The 19,881-nt window shown below is 39.9% G+C and overlaps 1 protein-coding gene across 1 annotated transcript in view; it reads right to left on the reverse strand.

The window, feature by feature from the left end:
- Nucleotides 1-19,881, reverse strand: part of stard9 (StAR-related lipid transfer (START) domain containing 9) — a 248,461-nt gene that overhangs the window by 65,012 nt on the left and 163,568 nt on the right. Inside the window, exons 15-17 of the mRNA XM_051919739.1 lie at nucleotides 11,125-11,199; nucleotides 7,849-8,028; nucleotides 1,444-1,495 (exon numbers count right to left, since the gene is read on the reverse strand). Coding sequence (XP_051775699.1) covers nucleotides 1,444-1,495; nucleotides 7,849-8,028; nucleotides 11,125-11,199 — 307 coding nt within the window. The remainder of the gene's footprint in view (nucleotides 1-1,443; nucleotides 1,496-7,848; nucleotides 8,029-11,124; nucleotides 11,200-19,881) is intronic.

Consider the following 19,881-nt stretch of genomic DNA (forward strand, 5'->3'; position numbering starts at 1 on the left):
CTACACATGACGTTTTGCATTATGTCTCGATGCATGCTCAATAATCCAGGTAACGAAATTCTAGAAAGTTGATTCTGTTCATCTGGACAGTTTTTTTCCGAGGGGGCCTAAGGGTACATCTTTCATCATCTTACAATGCTGTGATTGCAGCCATTCCCCAACTCTCTGTGAATGGTACTCATGGCCATTGATCAATGGACAATTTGAATATCATTGATCACACAGCCCATTGTTAGTCAATGGTGCTAGTTTCGGTCATTATGCAAAGGTACTGTTTATAAGGTTGGAGAAACCTGCAGTCACCTGAGACTGAGGAAGTCACTTGGATGAGTGATGAAATGTATCTCCCATGGAAAAAAACTATGTCCAAATGAACAGAATCCACTTTCTGGAATTTTGCATTATACACTGTTTCTCTAGTCCCAGTGATTCAGAACGGACAGGTTGTAGAATTTAGGTGCGGCTAAATGTTTGGGACGGGGCTGATTGTTAGCGTGTGGTTGAATATCGATGATGTGCAATCCCAATTTCAATCATTCTCAAATGTGATGCTGTCTCTGTTCATGTGCTATAGTTCAGTCAACTTGTCACATGCATTAGTCGTGCCAAAAGAGAGATGGAAAAGCCCAAGAAAGATTAAAAGAGGACTATTTGGAACATGAACGTTGAAGTGAAAAACTGCAAGAAAACAGTCTTATTAATACATTCTTTAATAAAATTGTCTTGTTAGGTTTTGATGTAATAATAACTAATGTTACCAGTAATTTTCATGTATTTTAGTGTAGTTTGAGCAAAACTGTAGTGTCATTTTTTGAGCCTATGGATGCTTAAAAATTCTCCATTTAAATTAAAGGTAAGTAAGTGTTCCAATGAAGCAGATTAGCTTCTTGAAGTTGGGGAAGCCTGTACACTCTTTTTTGATACAATTTTGCACTGAATAACACAGAATGTAGTTGTAATAGAAATATTGTCACCTGTATAGAGTACAGTGAAAGTCTTTCTCGCATGTTTCAGCAGCATGAAATACCGTATTTACTCGTGTACCATGCACCCTCGTGTAAGACACGCACCCTAATTTTTACAAAGAAAATCATGAAAAAAAATTTTCCCCGTGTACGACGCACTTTGTGATTGTATAGGAAGAGTTTAGGGCACGTTTTCCGGCGAGCGAGCAAGCGAGGGGGAGAAAAAGAGAGAGAGAGAGAGCGCGCGAGTGAACGAGCAAGAGAGAGAGAGAGCCCAAGCAGAAGAAGTAAACATTACAGAAAAAAATTTCCTCGTGTATGACGCGCACCTGATTTTCTAATGTGCGCATGGTACACGGGTAAATACGGTATGTCACCAAACTCCAGCACCATGATATAGGTTTGGATCACCAACAAATGCAAGGCTGTAGAAGTCAAGGAAAAAAAATGGTTTTGAACAAAATATGAGATGGCTTACCAATATTTGTTTCCCCATGGTCACTACTGGATCCAATCCTGGTTGTTCCTTCCTGCAATGAGATCATAGGTTTGACTCTTTTTTTAATCTTTCTTTTGGTCTTAAAAGGATTCTTAAGAAATAAACCCATCATTACTCTCCAAAAAATGAAAAAAATCTATTTTTAATTTGGAAAATGAGAGGTACACTGGAAAAAGGTAGGGTAGCACATTGGCTTAGTGAAGTGCAAGTTTACAGTGAAATGCAAGTTCGGTTCCAGTTGTGGTTACATGTTTGAGCTGGCATGATCCCCCTGTGTTCTGCTCTAATTTTTTTGCATTCTAGAAATGCCGAGGTCAGTTTAAGAGGCAACCCTCCACTGCCCTACTGTAAGTGATATAGATGAGTATGCCCTGAAATCAACTGCCACATTGTCCAGACTTGGTTTATTTCTAGGACTAGTGGGATACGCACTTGCTGTGGATGGATAAATAGCTAATCATACTGCATTGCTAGGAACATATTTTTGTTGAACACCAAATCTGAATATTTGACAAGGAAGGATGTGTACATTTTAAGAACATCAGTTATTTTGTGTTTTTAAAATTCCGTTTCTGAACATTCACTTTTCTGTTTATTGTGTGTGTTCATTCTGCAAGTGTGCAAGTGCAGGGAAATTCAAAGGGAACACAGGGGAAGGTTTTTGGGTTGTACTGTAACAAACACAGAGTTCAAAGGAAGAGGACCAAAAAATGAATTCCAGTAAAGGCAAAAGGCATCTTGAGGAAAGCATGGGTCACAATATCAAAAAGAAGACTTTTTATCAAAAGAAATGGGTTGCATCAGAAATCAAGTCGAATTATTAACAAAATGAGCAAAGATTCCCACATATTATTTTGAATTTGAAGAAGGCTTTAAGGCATTTCTTTAATCCACTGATAGGATTTCTGATACATGCCACCATCTTTTATAGTTGCAGTTTATTGATGTCTCTAGCAGCACTGTGATGGCAACAACAACATGAGTGTGACCATAAGACATCACATTCTGGCATAAATAACACATTTCCATCCATCCATCCATTTTCCAACCCGCTGAATCCGAACACAGGGTCACGGGGGTCTGCTGGAGCCAATCCCAGGCACAAGGCAGGAACCAATCCCGGGCAGGGTGCCAACCCACCGCAGGACACACACAAACACACCAGGGCCAATTTAGAATCACCAATCCACCTAACCTGCATGTCTGTGGACGGAAACCAGAGCGCCCGGAGGAAACCCACACAGACACGGGGAGAACATGCAAACTCCACGCAGGGAGGACCCGGGAAGCGAACCCAGGTCCCCAGGTCTCCCAACTGTGAGGCAGCAGCGCTACCCACTGCGCCACCATGCCGCCCTAAATAACACACATTTCTCTTTATTAAAATATTTAACCAGGCATGCAGTTGTATTTTAGTGTGCAAAGAGGGACTGTGAAACACACAGAAGCTAGGATTAGGGAGAAAGCTGAGGTTTCCTTACACTGGAAGCTTGAGCCAGTTCTATCAACACCGACATCATGTGCATTTTCTTAGTTTTGTTTTTCAACAGCTCTCTTCTTCAGAATATTGTGACAATATGTGCAGTCATGCGGATTATCAAAGCTATAACCATTCAGCATACACGCCATTGATATCTCCCAAGAAAAGTGACACTTGAGCTTTGACACTTATAGAGGTAGATAGATAATACGTGAACAGTTTCAGGCTCAAAATTACTGATTTGTGTCTGTTGCTCACGACTGTCATCAGGCAAGAAATCATTTAGGCTGTGAACTTGTTGCCTCTGAGTTGGTAAATAAGAGCTCATCCATTTAAACTAAGGAGAACGTCCCCAAGAGGGATAAGAGAACACTAGGGAATTTTCATGTGTTAAGACATTGGGAAATCAGGAGCTCCCTCACACCTAATGAGGCATTTGTACTGATAGCTGATTGTAAGTAATGCCATTTTAAGGTGTAGTGGCAATGTTGTGCAGAAAAGGAGGGGGTTGACACAGAGATTGATCAGCTGATGGCATCATAAAGTGGTCTCCTCAAAGCATTCAGAAACAATCTTTGCATGGCTGACAAAAGGAGATCTCCTTTTAGCTAACACTTCTAAAACAGATTTTGTGGGTTTGCAAATGACCACTGGCAGTTCGCCACAGTGTAAATCTTTGAACTGAGATGCTTCAAGGTGTGAGTGCATGGCAATTCACCTGGTGATAAGGTTGTGATTTGCACTGTGGATGGGTGGAGTGTAGTGACAATGCTGTGTGGAAAAAGTGGCGGCTGACACTGAGCGGGATCAGCTGTCCTCAGGAAACAGTCTCTGCTAGGCTGACTAATGGAGTCACTCCTGGCCTCACAGTCAGATTGCTACATTTTTGCAGCTGACCACTGGCACTTCACCATGGTACAAACTTTTGAACTGAAATACTTTGTGGTGCGAGTCCACATCAGTTCATAAGGACTCATATATGGTTGGCATTTTGCATAATCTTGCATCTTTGTCATTGGGCAAAAATATATATTACCTGCACAAAAGAATAATGGAATATATAACTGTATGTCTGTTTTTATAGTAGACTAAACTTTACTTAAGCATCCAGCATTCACTGGATTAGCCCTTTCTTACTATCAGCAGACTATGCTAAAGCACATACATACATTGAATTGTTTTATAACACATGATTCTTTTTCCATAACTCAACTAAAATGGTCTCTTTCCTTTGCATCCACAAATGTTTCGCAGCCATGCTTTCAAAAGTATGAACAGAGTTGCTCCCTGATTGATCAATATTCACTGAAACACAAAACTGATTTGTGTGATGTTTCACACCTGACAAATGCAAGCTGACGGTGCCTGAATGTTTTGGACATGTCAAAAAATCATCGGGGGACTGTAAGCCACTTGGATCACATTGGAACATATTTAATACCTTGTGAATATTGAACTTATGAGCTGCAATGACTTTTTCGTGATTTTGTACCAATTTGAAAGAACAAATTCAGGAGCTCCCAATCCAGGCTCAAAATTGCATAGTGTGCGGCCTCCCTAAGCAAGCAAGTAAACCTGTGAGTATTATACAGTGACAGGCCCTCTCTTTCAGCCTTACTGCCCTTTGCTACACTAACTTTTTAATTTATGAAAACCTGTGATGTCTTTCAAGATTTTCCATTTATTTTAACATGGTGCACAAATTCTTATATGATATTGAAGAAAAATGTCTACTTAATCTATTTCAAAATCAACCTTTATAGAACCAAATAAAAAAAATAGTGAATACTTTATCCTGGCACTGTAGGTTTTTATTTTCTAACATATTATTTGGTATACCATGGCTACATGATGTACTTACAGAAATAAAAGTGGTCAATATGACATTGTGTAGTTCTTAAATGAAATTACAGTGTAAATACAAACGATCATGATGTAACACGTGTCAGTGCTTCATATAATGTTGCCCGAATGAGATAATTATAGCTCACAAAATATGGATGTGATTATGAATTAAGATCCAATAAAGTGAACTTCCCACAAATCATAACTTATGGCTTCTGAAACCCAATCTGAAGTTTAATAAGCAAAGTGGCTTCATTTTATTCTAACAATCTATTATATTTCTAAGTAACCAAAACACCACACAACACAATTCATTCTGACAGATGTACCCATAGATTTAATGAGGGTTAAAAGCCCCAAGTTACAGACATTGAATTGTTAGTTTACTTTACCTGCGGTCAGCTGAGAGCATTTAGGCAATGAGCAGAGTAAGAGGAAGAAAAAGAGAAGGAAGCCTAGGTGCATGAAAAAGAGAGGCAAGAAAAGGAAGATTAAAGAAACAGAAAAGCAGGTCTACCACATTTAAAAGCTTCCATCGTTGCAGGCCAAATCTGTGCATTACATCAGTGCTGCTTGTGTACCAAGTTTAAGTGATCCTTGACACAGCAACAGGGCTTCAGGCAAATTATCCAATTCCAACCACAAATGTTCCACAGCTGTGGTGTGCATATCAGATACCAACCAGCAACAGTACAGTCTTTTAAAACTGAGAAGTAGTGGTCAGATTGTTATTACTTTGGAAAATGTTATGCATAAAAATACTGCTCTGTTTATCAAAAATACATATATTTATACTGTATATTAGAAATATGATGTTGGCAAAAAGGAGCATCCGGGTCATTTCTGCCTTACTGTGCATCTACCAGTTAAAGTTAAGACCACAGTCTGAGAGTAACAAGTGGTTAGCAGGGGGTTCACAAATGAAAAACTAGGATGATTACAATTAATTATTGACAATGAGAACATGCGTAACAAGTGTCCTATGACACTATTAACAAAAAGAAAGAAGAAGAAAGAAAGTAAGGAAGCATATCTCATGTATAGTGTTATACAGCAGCAACTTTCCTAGTGCTCGCCAACCATCCTACATGTACAGTAGTCAATGGTAATAAAGATATATGGCTGAATGCTAAGTGCTGTTTTACATCCAAGTCTGTTTTAAGTAGCTGCACTTGTACTTTCCTGGTCTCAAAAGAGAGAACATAAAAATAATAACAAAATACAGCACATACATCACTAGGCCACATTTCCATAACTGATTGATAATGTAATTATAACTACAATAATAATAACTTCACAAGTTTCACTTATTCCATTAGGAATTCTGGAAACAGTTTAACTGAACATGGGATGAAGATATCACTCAGACAGGGGATCAAAGCGTATTTCTCTTAACAGACTTTATGAAATCATATTAGAATAACCCTGGCGTATACAGAAAGGCATTGAAAGTCTCCATGTTCTCCACACAGTTTCTATTAGTGTTAAGATTCCTCGACCTAGTGCTTTATTTCTGACTAATCATATACAATTACTACACAACATAGAGCATTTCTTAAAAAAATGCTCATTTATATTTTGATAATGCAAGGAAATTTTAAAGTCGTTTAGTTAGCCAGAATCAAGGTTTGAAGGTCTAATCTTTATCTTTCCAGTCCAGAGTCTTGCCGATGAGGCCCCCTTTCAACTCACATGATCAGCTTGTATAGAATTAAACCTAAGCTGTTAATTATTATCAAAGGCTACCTAAAAATCAAACTAATATTACAGTTGCGGTTTATTGCATTCTTATGAGCTTTGTATTGCATCGTACAAGTGTGAAAAGTGGTATACAAAATACAGAGTGAGTGCTAAAGGTATTTGGTTCAGATTAAAAGGCCAAAAGTTTGTCTTCAAATTTACGAAACAAATACACATAACGGCGTTATAAACCTTTTCAATTACCATAAAACCTTGTGTGTAATGTGTGTAATTTTCACTCAATTTAGTTTGCTAAAAATTAGGGTGTGCATTATACACAAGACATAATTTTAAAGCAATAGATTCTCACATACATTAAAATAAAATGTCTGTCTCTGCGTGCAGTGTGCTGTCGCTGCATGTTAACTGTCTGTGGCTGCAACGGCACCAGCAGCAGTAGCAAGGTTGGGACTGTTTTTCTGAAAAGCACACAAACATAAATCAACATAAAATGTCTGTTGCTGGTTCTGTAGCCACTCTCACTGCGTGTTCCCTATCTCTGGCTACAGCGGCTGAGCCGGGTCGTCATCGGCGATGCAAGCTGGTTTATACCTCTTGTCACTGTAAGTGGCGATCCTCCCAGGCAAATGTTCAGAACCACGATTAGCAGGGGACTGATCAGCTGATGCCAGTTTTTCACTTTCATTTTTGATCTCGATCCCCAGATCACTTGAACCAAAATCGGAGTCTAACAAGTCAGAGTCCAATTTAAAATAATGAAACATACGCAAAATGTCGTCCACTGGGTATTTTGCTTTGTCCATTCACTTTGTTTTCTCGCCAGATGTCAATGCCATTTTTGCCATTTTTTGCTTGTCGCTACTCACACACACACGCAGGAATTAGACATCAAGTCCACAAGTCTAACATTCCTCCAACCAAAGGCAGTCTACCTTTACCATAATGGCAAGCATTTTTTCTGACATTTACAGCTGATTATCTCCCTCACTTTTCCTGTTCACATCCATTCTAAAAGAGTTAATAAAATCTTGGGTGCGCATAATATATGAATTTCTTTTTTTAACTGAACATTTTGGCCTAAATCAGCATGGTCATTATACACGAGTGCGCATTATATGAGAGATTTAACGGTAAACTTTGATATAAAGTTACTATTCAGGGTGGCTGAACTACAGTTTCCTAAAATCAGAAATATGAAGCAGCTTTGCCTGACTAGTGTGGCCAGGGTAGGCAGTGACACTTTGTCACTCTTTAGGTCTCAGAATGTTATGTTATGGTATCATTAAAAAGAAAACAGAAATGAAATTGAACAACAATGTGGACCCTTTCAGGTATAAAACACAAAGATCAAAATATACCCTAAGGTGATAGAAAACTATCCCAGTGCTCAGCACATCTCCATCCACAGCTATCAAGTGAGGCAAGCGAGAATCGATGAGAACTCCTTCCCGCTCCCTGTTGATGTCCACTCGATACTCCTCCATAAGCTCCTGTTTATCCTTCCATTTGTCCGTCCAGTCTTTGGTCAGCTGTTCAATCTGAAAAAAAAAAAAAAGTTTACCATTCCACCATCTGTGTCCACCAGTCTTGCACCAACCTTTTTAAAAAGCACCAGTTCCGTAATAATAATAAGAATATTACTTTTTATATAAATAAAATGTATATTTTATTTACTTAATACCTTTCCCAAGCTTAAAGTGTTCACTGATATTTAGAAAAGGTACAACAGAAATAGAAGACCTGAAAAAGATAAAGTAAATTAAACTATATATAAACTAATATCAAAAGCTATAACAGTTAAAACACAAAAGTTCTGAATTAGAGTAATAAACGACAAACAGGATTTAAAACACAAGAATACCAGTTTGTGAAACTATGTATCATCCTGAGCAGCCAGATTGAGAGAGTGAACAGAGTGAAAGGATAAGAATATCTGTGTCTGTTAGGTGGGGTTCAAGTTGTCTTTTAAAGCAATAAATTGACACCGCCCATTGACTTACTTCAAGCAGGTCATTCCAAAGCTTGCTATCAGAAAAACAGAGCAGACTGAGGACTATTGTGGAGGTGTAGTAAGAAGCTTTCCTAATGTGATTTACATGGGCTGAATAACAAAGTGAAAAATCAAAAACAATGCCAAGAGTTCTAGCAGAAGACAATGGTATGATGATATCATCACAGACAGTGATGATATACTATGGAGCTGAAAGCTTAAAGGAGAATTATCTATGTGTTAAAGGTGCTATTTCATCTAAAACTGAGTGGAGAGATGAATTAACATAGTCAACAAATATTTGTTATGTGTGTGTTAAGTGAGAAGACGTCAAAGATCAGAAATAGAAACAGCAAGGCTAAAAGAATAAGTATTTTTGAGATTTCAGAGAAAAAAATTGACATGGTATGTTTGAGACAGAAAAGGGGTAATGTTTTATGGTAAGAGGGGCTCAGTCCAATGCTGTGAGTGCTGTCAATGAATAAGACCTGGTCAAATATGTGACCATGAGAATGAGTTTCTCTTTTAGATGGCTGGCTTTTTGAAATCTGATTTGATGACATTAATACATGAAGTTACAACTCAACTGTTTAATATCGTATTCCTGGTCAATGATTATAGTTTGTGAGAAGTGCTCATAGTGCTGCAGGATCTGTCAGAGCTACAGCTTATCTATTAATTGTTTTGCTGCTTTCCTCATTTGACATGATAGAGAATAAGTAGCCTCACAGTTAAGAAAACAATGATCATCTCACTCAAGTCCAGTAATAATCTCTAGACTTCCCATAGAAGTGGTCCATAAGTGGTAAACCAATCTGGAATGGGGGAGGAAATCTGCTCTGTAAGATTGTCAGTACACTTATCATTCTACAATGATTTTGAAGTATTGTTCTTAAAAATGCCAGTTGTGACTGGCAATTAAGGGTTTTTAGATGACACCACAGTGGTCGGACTCATCTCAAAGGAAGACGAGGCAGCTTACAGAGAGGAGGTCCTGAAGTTGGCAGCCTGGTGTTCAAAGAACAATATGGCTCTGAACACCAGGAAAAGCAAGGAGATCACTGTCGACTTCAGGAGGCACAGCACCGACCTAGCCCCCCTTTACATCAACGGCGAGTATGTGGAGAGGGTCCATACCTTCCGGTTTCTTGGCATCCTTATCTCTGCTGACATCTCCTGGACAGACAACATCACAGCAGTCATCAAGAAGGCTCAGCAGCGGTTACACTTCCTGAGGATCCTCAGAAAGCACAACCTGGACTCCAACCTGCTACTGACCTTCTACCACTCGTCCATCGAGAGCCTGCTGACGTACTGTATCACAGTATGGTATGGCAGCTGCACCACGGCAGACAGGGAGAGGCTTCAGCGAGTAGTAAAGGCAGCACAGAAGATCATCGGCTGCCCTCTCCCCTCCTTGATGGACATTTACCCCTCCCGCTGCCTCAGCAGAGCAAAAATCATCATCAAGGACAGCTCCCACCCTGGCTCCGATCTGTTTGACCTGCTGCCCTCAGGGAGGCGCGACAGATGCATCACAACAAGGACAAACAGACTCAAAAACAGTTTTTTCCCAAAAGCCATAACCACTCTAAACTCACACATGCACTGACTACACCGTCTAACTCCCCAACCCCTGGACTTCCTTCTATCCATCAACTGTGCAATATCCAATATTTAAATGGTACTGATAATAAATGTGTAATATCTGTATACTGTACAATATCATTACTCTCAGGGTCCAACATCCACTACTCACTGCACATGATCATCATTATTGTGCAATATTTAAATTATGTGCAATAACCCAATAGTGCAATAGTTATTTATTCTTTCCAGTATTTAAATAATGTGCAATAACTCGATTTAGTTATTATTCTTTGCATTTGTATAAAGCGTCACAGAACTTTTTTTTTTTTTTGCAACTTTTTGCACCATTTGTTTATTTGTTTATTTACTTGTTGTGTTTTACATATATGTCTGCACTGAAGGAGCTGCTTTTAATCTCATTGTATATGTGTATAGTGACAATAAAAGGCATTCTAAGTTCTATTCTATTCTAGATGATTCAGTCAGCATTAGTAAATACTGTAAAGCCATGTTCTTTAGGAGGACTACCAGCAGCATTCATGTAAAATATGGAGCCAACTGTGCCACTTTTAATTGGCCCTTCAGAACTGTGAAAAGGTATAACATGGGATGACATTTCAGCTCCAAATTAGTTTATTTGATGGAAGAGGGTGCACATTTGCCCCTTAGGTGAAGCTTAAGCCCCTATAAGTTGGTGTTGTTACCATGAAATGCTTACTGCTATTAAAGCACAGAACATGAAGCATGCTATGTGCCTTCCATTGTGAAACTGATGCAACATACATAATATGAGGCCATGAATTTGAGATTGATTGCTACTAAACGAAACGTAACCCTCTTGTTACAAAATAAATGTTATGTGCTCTGTGTGTAAAGGAAGGCCATTAAAAAGTATGCAAAGGTATTTCCCTCTCAACCAATAGAAATGCAGTTGCTCAGCATCTGGTTTGAGGGTTCAAGCTGCCACATTTTGCCCACTGAGCAAAGGGCAAGACTACCAGTCTACTTTTTATTTCCAGCGCTGGTAAAAACTTTGCCATCCACCCTGACATACCTTCAGCTCATTTTGCATAACAATGTCTGAAAAGTGGCCATCTCTGTCTTCACTGAGAGAGGGACTGGAGTTGCGCTGTTGTCAAAAGGAAAAAGAAAAATGAAGGTTAGTTAAGTGAACAATGTGGGGAAGTGGAAAACCTGTACTATAAATAACATGCAGAGTTTACAAATTCAAGTGTGGGTGGAAATGAGGTCTTATGATGTACTTTGGGAATTCTACACAGTACATAGAAAAATAGTGGGAACTTTAATATCCTGTTTTTAAAAGAAACACAAAAATAGTCTTAGAGGAAATGCCCATGACCCATCCTTCACAGCATGTATATAGATGACATAGGCTTCAAATGGAGATGAAACTGGGGTGCACTTTGAAACCTTTGCACACCTGAGCATCGACAGGTGCATCTTTTTTGGTTGACCACTACACCTCAACACTTAGGACTTTTTAATGACATTTCCTGAATGTGATGCAAGTTACATGTTTTACCGTAGATATCTTGCTATGTGCTTAGAATTAAGGGAACAAGTTAACGATCCTTATGTGTAACTAACAACTGATTTCTGGTTCCAAAAACTCATACCCAAGTTGCTGTTGTTTGTCTCTATGCTGCCATACTTTGTCTACCTGACTATATACAGTACAGTTCTCTCAACTTCTTTCAAAAGTCACAGTAACTGAATAACTAATTTATTACACCCACCTACCTAAAGAGCGTACTGTAACCACAACTATGCACATATTTGTATGGTGGCGACAATTAGGTTCTGCTATTAGAGTGTACATTGTAGGTTATGATTGGTTGAAGATGAGGTCTCCTTTCTTCAGGCAAACTGTTAGAGAAGGTGCTTAAAACAGTAATTAACAGTCATATTATTAATAAAGTGTGACGAGATGATGGTCTTTAAACAGTAACTTGTTGATTCCTAGAAGTGGTGAGTGAGGGTGTGGAAATCAATGTGTTCAGTGGCCACAGTTAGTAGGAGTAAGCTCCGTTCTTTCCTGTACTGTTAGAAATGAAAACTATTTAATTTTATTTTCTCTGCTGTAGTAACAGTATTAATGACTTTTGTTATTAACATTTTTCATATTAGCTTGGTGATATCTTTGTGTAATCGTTTTGTGTGTTTGTTCTTTCATGGGCACCATTATTTCATTTTTCTGATCCTTATAAAGCTACATGATGCCTGGGCAATTAGGGTGCATTAGGACAACCTGAATTACTGTCCGCCATTATTTTAAGATTTCTTTGTTATTGTTAGCGTGGTGATGTCACCATATCTCCATTTTATTATTACTTTTCCTTGCCGTTGCTGTCATTTTCCTTGTTCATTTGCTGGTTACATGTCGTCATCATTACATGGAATGTTATAGCATCATCATTATAAAAGGCCATGACTAGCTTTCAGTTTTCTAGAGAAAAACAAAATGAATTAGTGGTCACAGAGGAAAGACCAACAGATTAGCATCAGGAACATTTGCTTGCTTTTTGATTACACTTTGGTTGTTGCTTTGAACTCTAGTGCTTAGTTTTGGTAATAATCATGTTTTGACCTTTGGCCTGTTTACTGATGACTGTGCTGTCTTGCCCCCTGAAGAAAGTCTTTCACCTCTTGGGCAAGAAAGAAAGAGAAAGTCCTACAGATGCAGCATTTAATACCTTGGTCATAATTAGTACTTCTTCTTCTTTTTTCAGCTGCTCACCTGCATGTCCTCTCTCACCACATCCATAAACCTCCTTCCTCTTTTCCTCTTCCCTAGCAGCTCTATCCTTAACATCCTTCTCCCAATATACTCATCATCTCTCCTCTGCACAAACTCCTCTGTCCAAACCAACACAATCTTGCCTCTCTGACTTTTGTCTCTAAACCATCCAACCTGAGCTGAACCTCTAATGTACTCATTTCTAATCTATCCATCCTTGTCACACCCAATGCAAATCTTAGCATCTTTATCTCTGCCACCTCCAGCTCTGTCTCCTGCTTTCTGGTCAGTGCCACTGTCTCCAACCCATATAACATAGCTGGTCTCACTACCGTCCTGTAGACCTTCCCTTTCACTCTTGCTGATAACCATTTGTCACAAATTACTCCTGTCACTCTTCTCCACCCATTCCACCCTGCCTGCATTCTCTTTTCTACCTCTCTTTCACAATCCCCATCACTCTGTACTGTTGATCCCAAGTATTTAAACTCATCTACCTTCGCCAACTCTGCTCCCTGCATCCTCAACATTCCACTGACCTCTCACTCATTTACACACATATATTCTGTGTTGTTTCTACTGATCTTCATTCCTCTCCTCTCCAGAGCATATCTCCACCTCTCCTGGGTCTCCTCAACCTGCTCCCTACACTCGTTACAGATCATAATATCATTATCAAACATCTTAGTCCACGGGGACTCCAGTTTAATCTTGTCTGTCAACCTGTCCATCACCATTGCAAATAAGAAAGGGCTCAGAGCCGATCCCTGATGTAATCCCACCTCCACCTTGAATGCATCTGTCACTCCTACCACAGACCTCACCACTGTCACACTTTCCTTGTATATACCCTGTACAACTCTTACGTACTTCTCTGCCAGTCCCGACTTCCTAATACAATACCACAACTCCTTTCGAGGCACCCTGTCACATGCTTAATATAATTATTGTAATTATAATATGTGGACAACAATAACTAGTACTATTTGGTGAAATTTGCCAAAGCATTTTTTGCAAAAATTTTCTGGGTATGCCGGTGATCTTGTTCAATTAATATATTCCTTAAAATTTAGACAAAACTTTAGACACATTTTTTTTTCTCACAGTACCCTATGATGAAATGGGCGACACCATGATGCAGCAGTAGCAATGTTGCTTCGCAATAAGGAGACAAAGTTTTTCGTCTCGGGTCATCCCTGCATGGAATTTGCATGTTCTCCCATTGTCTGCATGGGTTTCCTCCCACTGTCCAAAGACATGCAAGTTAGGTGAATTGGCCGTAGTGTGTGTTTGGTATGGGGTTCTATGTGTGTGGTCGTCCTTCAATGGACTGGCGCCCTGTCCAGGGTTTGTTCCTGACTTGTGCCCTATGCTAGCTGGGATGGGCTCCAGCAACCCTGGTCTAGATTAAGTTAGAAAATGACATGACATGACCCCATGATGCCTTGCAAGGCTAGGGTGACATCAAAAAGCTGGAGCATACAATGTTGATCCTAGTAGTTGGCTAAAAGTAAATGTAAACTCAAAATGCACACACAGAAGGGAACTGGAAATGTGTATTTGCATCTTAACCGTCTGTATTTGCATCTTAACAGAGATTTTTTTTGTAACAACCTGCATGTGACCTGTGTGTAATATGTGAGCCAACCACTTTAAAGTGTTACCCAGAATGCTGTGCAGTTGATGGCAAACAGGAAGGGCTGAAGAATCCACATGCTTTAGTGTTGTGGCTATTTGGCAGCATGGCATTGACTGAGGAAAAGAATCAGAGAAAAAAAACAAACAAACTTCTTTTCGGTTTGAGAGAGGTGAGTACCTACTATTGAATATGTGGGTGCAAAACCTCAACTCATGCTTCCTGCTCCTGCTGCCACTCCTACTAGAGATTTTACCATTGTGATATTTAATTCTACTAATTTAATCAGTCAGTAGTACTGCTGCCTCACAGTTCAACTCACATTCTTGGCAACATAGTTGGAAGACACTTGCCTAGTTGTCTGGGACACTTAAAAGATAACTGCACCATTAGAATTCACTCAAAACTGGTTCAGTTTCTCCTTCCCTGTTGACTTCAACTTGAGTTGAAGTAAATTCAGTGACATTCAATTATAACCAGAGTTAGACGTAATCAGTGGCGTAGCTAGGGGCGGCCGGTCCGCCCCGGGCGGTACATTTTTGAGGGCGGCATTCAGTGGCGTAGCTCGAGTTCGCGCCATAATAATCAGAATACGGGTTATCAGTGCGTCTATACTATATTCTTGTCTAGTTGATGCTTATAAATAATTATATGTGAAAAAAATATTGCTGTTTCTCTGTATATAAATAAATCTATGCAAAATGTATCTTAATTTTTCTCTATACGTCATTTTAATTTTCTATTTAAATAGGTTAACATATTCAGAAACGTTGGAGGGCGGCAAATTGAAACCCCGGCCGCCCCGAGGTAATGTGGTAGATAGCAACACATTACTTTAATTAAATGGCATTTCCCAGTCTTCTAATCAGAAACTAGAATTTTGTGTTTCTAAGCAGATATGTATTGTAAGTGTAATATAAGTGTATTGTAATTTTTATTTGTATTTAGTGAGTATTATAATCTATGCTTGCATTTTCCTTTGGGATTTGTTGCAATGCTCTGTGCCTGCAAATTACATTCTTGTACTGTATTTCTGAGGTAACAGAAATGGTAGATTGACCATGTAGTTCTGTGAAGAGGATTACTGGTGTTCTGTTTTGTTTTAACCCCATTTTTTCACACCCACTGCATATCCAACCTACCTGGAAAGGGTGGTCAAGCTTTGAATTACCCTTCCCAGATTTCTTCTTCTATTCCTGCAAGATTTTTAGGGATTTTTTTCCTTGTCATCTTCGTGAGTCAAGGCTGGGGTCAATTAAACAGGGCCTGTTAAAGCCCATTGAGGCATACTTTGAGTGATTTTGGGCAATATAAAAATAAATTGTTGGTGTTTTGTGATTTAATTTTGGAAACAATCTCATGATGCTTTGCATTCCAGGTCTCTTGCTTGACACATCTCATGTTTAATCCCTAAACAAGAGCATTCTACATCTCCACAGCTCTTGAAATAACATCTAGTTCAGCTGGACTTTCCATTCTGTACAATGTGAACATAAAACTCTTCACTTAAAAAAATATTTTTCAGGTTCAAGGAGGGACAATGAAAGTCACATTCATAATCTTAGACTATTAAATACTCACTGAGATGGTGTAATGTTGGCTCGGGCATGTTAATGACATTGTATTGGTCTTGCCATTCTGAGAGATTCTTATTGTTTCTCACTAGGAAAGAGTATTCTGCTCCAAGTGAGCTGCATGAAACTGTAATCCCACTCCTTCCCACACTACTGTTTTGAACCCGCTCCCACACACAGCACTGAAATTACGACTGGCACAACAAAATACCAGGTTAGAGATTTCCAGAATAGGTGCCAATCAAGTGCTGTATAAACCTCATAAAGTGACAGACGGTGTCATATTAATGAATATTCTGACAAGTCCATGCTTTTTTATTTTAGGTCACTTGTTCATTTGTTGTTAACTGTTATTTAATTTGTCCTTTGTTATCTGTTCATGACTGATATATCAGACCCTCCTTACTCATAACTACAGTCCTAAAGTTATCTCCCATACCAAAAACAATAAATCTGATCACGTATTAACAGTTGCATAAACTTGGGAAATAATTTTCCACCTTACCCCATTCCACAGTCACAACTGACTGCTATTAACTTTGGCTAGCAAATACTTAATTAAAATTTGGGGAGTAGCCTGAAGTATGTTAGTGCTATGGTGCTAAACAGAATAATTAGTAAAAAAAGGCCTCAATGTATAGCTAATATTTGTCATTATCCAAAAAACAAACTCCTGCAGTATGCTGACAAAACTTGAGGAGTCTACATGGCAGAATGCTTATAAATTTCTACACTTTGAAGATATAAAAAAAACATTTTATTTTTCAGATGTTGCAACAAAAGAGACTTGGAAACTGGGAAACCTCCTGAGACTCCATGATTCTTAAGATCTCCTTTCTTTAAGTTCACAATCATTTTATCAGAGGAAGCTAAAAGGCACCTTGACAAAAACTTTAGTGATGTGATTTGTTTTATATTTTGTTTACAATTTTTTTTTCTTTGGTTTTTAATGGTTGCTTCAAATGTGTTCTTTTAATATTCTGACTGATTCTATCATGTACCCTAACATGACATGATTCTGCCCAAGGGTATCGGCTTTACAGTCATATGAAAAAGTTTGGGAACCCCTCTTAATTCTTTGGATTTTTGTTTATCATTGGTTGATCTTTCAAAGTAGCAACTTCCTTTTAATATATGACATGCCTTATGGAAACAGTAGTATTTCAACAATGACATTAAATTTATTAGATTAACAGAAAATATGCAATATGCATCATAACAAAATTAGACAGGTGCATAAATTTGGGCACCCCAACACAGATATTACATCAATACTTAGTTGAGCCTCCTTCTGCAAATATAACAGCCCCTAGACGCCTCCTATAGCCTTTGATGAGTGTCTGGATTCTGGATGGAGGTATTTTTGACCATTCTTCCATACAAAATCTCTCCAGTTCAGTCAAATTTTATGGCTACTGAGCATGGACAGCCTGCTTCAAATCATCCCATAGATTAGATGATATTCAAGTCACGGGACTGTGACGGCCATTCCAGAACATTGTACTTCTCCCTCTGCATGAATGCCTTTGTAGATTTTGAACTGTGTTTTGGGTTATTGTCTTGTTGGAATATCCAACCCCAGTGTAACTTCAACTTTGTGACTGATGCTTGAACATTATCCTGAAGAATTTGTTGATAGATAGATAGATAGATAGATAGATAGATAGATAGATAGATAGATAGATAGATAGATAGATAGATAGATAGATAGATAGATAGATAGATAGATAGATTAATCCCAACGGAAAATTCACATACTCCAGCAGCAGCATACTGATAAAGAAACAATATTAAATTAAAGAGTGATAAAAAATGCAGGTAAAACAGACAATAACTTTGCATAATGTTAACGTTTACCCCCCTGGGTGGAATTGAAGAGTCACATAGTGTGGGGGAGGAACGATCTTCTCAGTCTGTCAGTGGAGCAGCACATTGACAGCAGTCTGTCGCTGAAGCTGCTCCTCTGTCTGGAGATGACACTGTTTAGTGGATGCAGTGGATTGTCCATGATTGACAGGAGCCTACTCAGTGCCCGTCGCTCTGCCACAGATGTCAAACTGTTCAGCTCCATGCCTACAATAGAGCCTGCTTTCCTCACCAGTTTGTCCAGGTGTGAGGCGTCCTTCTTCTTTATGCTGCCTCCCCAGCACACCACTGCGTAGAAGAGGGCACTCGCCACAACCGTCTGATAGATTATCTGCAGCATCTTATTGCAGATGTTGAAGGACGCCAGCCTTCTAAGGAAGTATAGTCGGCTCTGTCCTTTCTTACACAGAGCATCAGTATTGGCAGTCCAGTCCAGTCCAGTTTATCATCCAGCTGCACCCCCAGGTATTTATAGGTCTGCACCCTCTGCACACAGTCACCTCTGATGATCACGAGGTCCAGGAGGGGCCTGGGTCTCCTAAAATCCACCACCAGCTCCTTGGTTTTGCTGGTGTTCAGGTGTAGGTGGTTTGAGTCGCACTTTTTAACAAAGTCCTTGATTAGGTTCCTATACTCTTCCTCCTGCCCACTCCTGATGCAGGCCACGATAGCAGTGTTGTCAGCGAACTTTCGCACGTGGCAGAATTCTGAGTTATATTGAAAGTCTGATGTATATAGGCTGAACAGGACCAGAGAAAGTACAGTCCCCTGTGGCGCTCCTGTGTTGCTGACCACAATGTCAGACCTGCAGTTATCGAGACGCACATACTGAGGTCTGTCTGTAAGATAGTCCATGATTCATGCCACCTGGTATGAATCTACTCCCATCTCTGTCAGCTTGTCCCTAAGGAGTAGAGGTTAGATGGTGTTGAAGGCGCTAGAGAAGTCCAGAAACATAATTCTTACAGCACCACTGCCTCTGTCCAACTGGGAAAGGGATCGGTGTAGCATGTAGATATGCTCTGCTCCCACCTTCTCCTGGTATGCGAACTGCAGAGGGTCGAGGGCGTGGCGGACCTGTGGCCTCAGGTGGTGAAGCAGCAGCCACTCCATGGTCTTCATCACATATGACGTCACAGCAACAGGCCGGAAGTCATTCAGCTCACTAGGAAGTGATACCTTTGGGATTGGGGTGATGCAAGATGTTTTCCAAAGCCTCGGGACTCTCCCCTGTTCCAGGCTCAGGTTGAAGATGCGCTGTAGAGGACTCCCCAGCTCCAACGTACAGGCCTTCAGCAGTCATGGCGATACTCCATCTGGACCCACTGCTTTGCTGGCACAAAGTGTCCTCAGCTCTCTGCTTACCTGGGCTGCAGTAATTATGGGTGGGGGGAAACTCTCTCCTATGCTGGTGTCAGCAGAAGGATGGATGGAGGGTGCAGTACTCTGAGGTGAGAGTGGGTTAGGGTGGTCAAAGCTGTTAAAGAAGTTGTTTATCTGGTTTGCTCTCTCCACGTCTCTCTCGATGGTGGCACCCCGCTTCGAGCTGCAGCCAGTGATGATCTTCATCCCATCCCACACTTCCTTCATGCTGTTATTCTGCAACTTCTGCTCCAGCTTTCTCCTGTACTGCTCCTTCACCGCCCTGAGCTGGACCTTCTGAGTTCCTTCTGCACGTGCTGGAGCTCATGCTGATCATCGCCTTTAAAAGCCCTTTTCTTCTGGTTCAAAAGCCCTTGATGTCACTTGCAATTCATGGCTTGTTGTTAGCATAGCAGCGTACTGTTCTTACTGGAACTACAATGTCCATACAGAAGTTGATGTCGTCAGTAGTACAGTCAACAACCTCCTCAATGTTCTCACTATATGATTCCTGCAGGATATCCCAGTCCGTTGTTCCAAAGCAGTCTCTCAGAGCCTGCTCTGCCTCAGGGGACCACTTCCTGAATGAGCGTGTGGTTGTAGGTAGCTCCCTCA

This window comes from Erpetoichthys calabaricus, chromosome 16 (genome assembly GCF_900747795.2).
Source record: "Erpetoichthys calabaricus chromosome 16, fErpCal1.3, whole genome shotgun sequence".
NCBI classification, from domain to species: domain Eukaryota; kingdom Metazoa; phylum Chordata; class Cladistia; order Polypteriformes; family Polypteridae; genus Erpetoichthys; species Erpetoichthys calabaricus.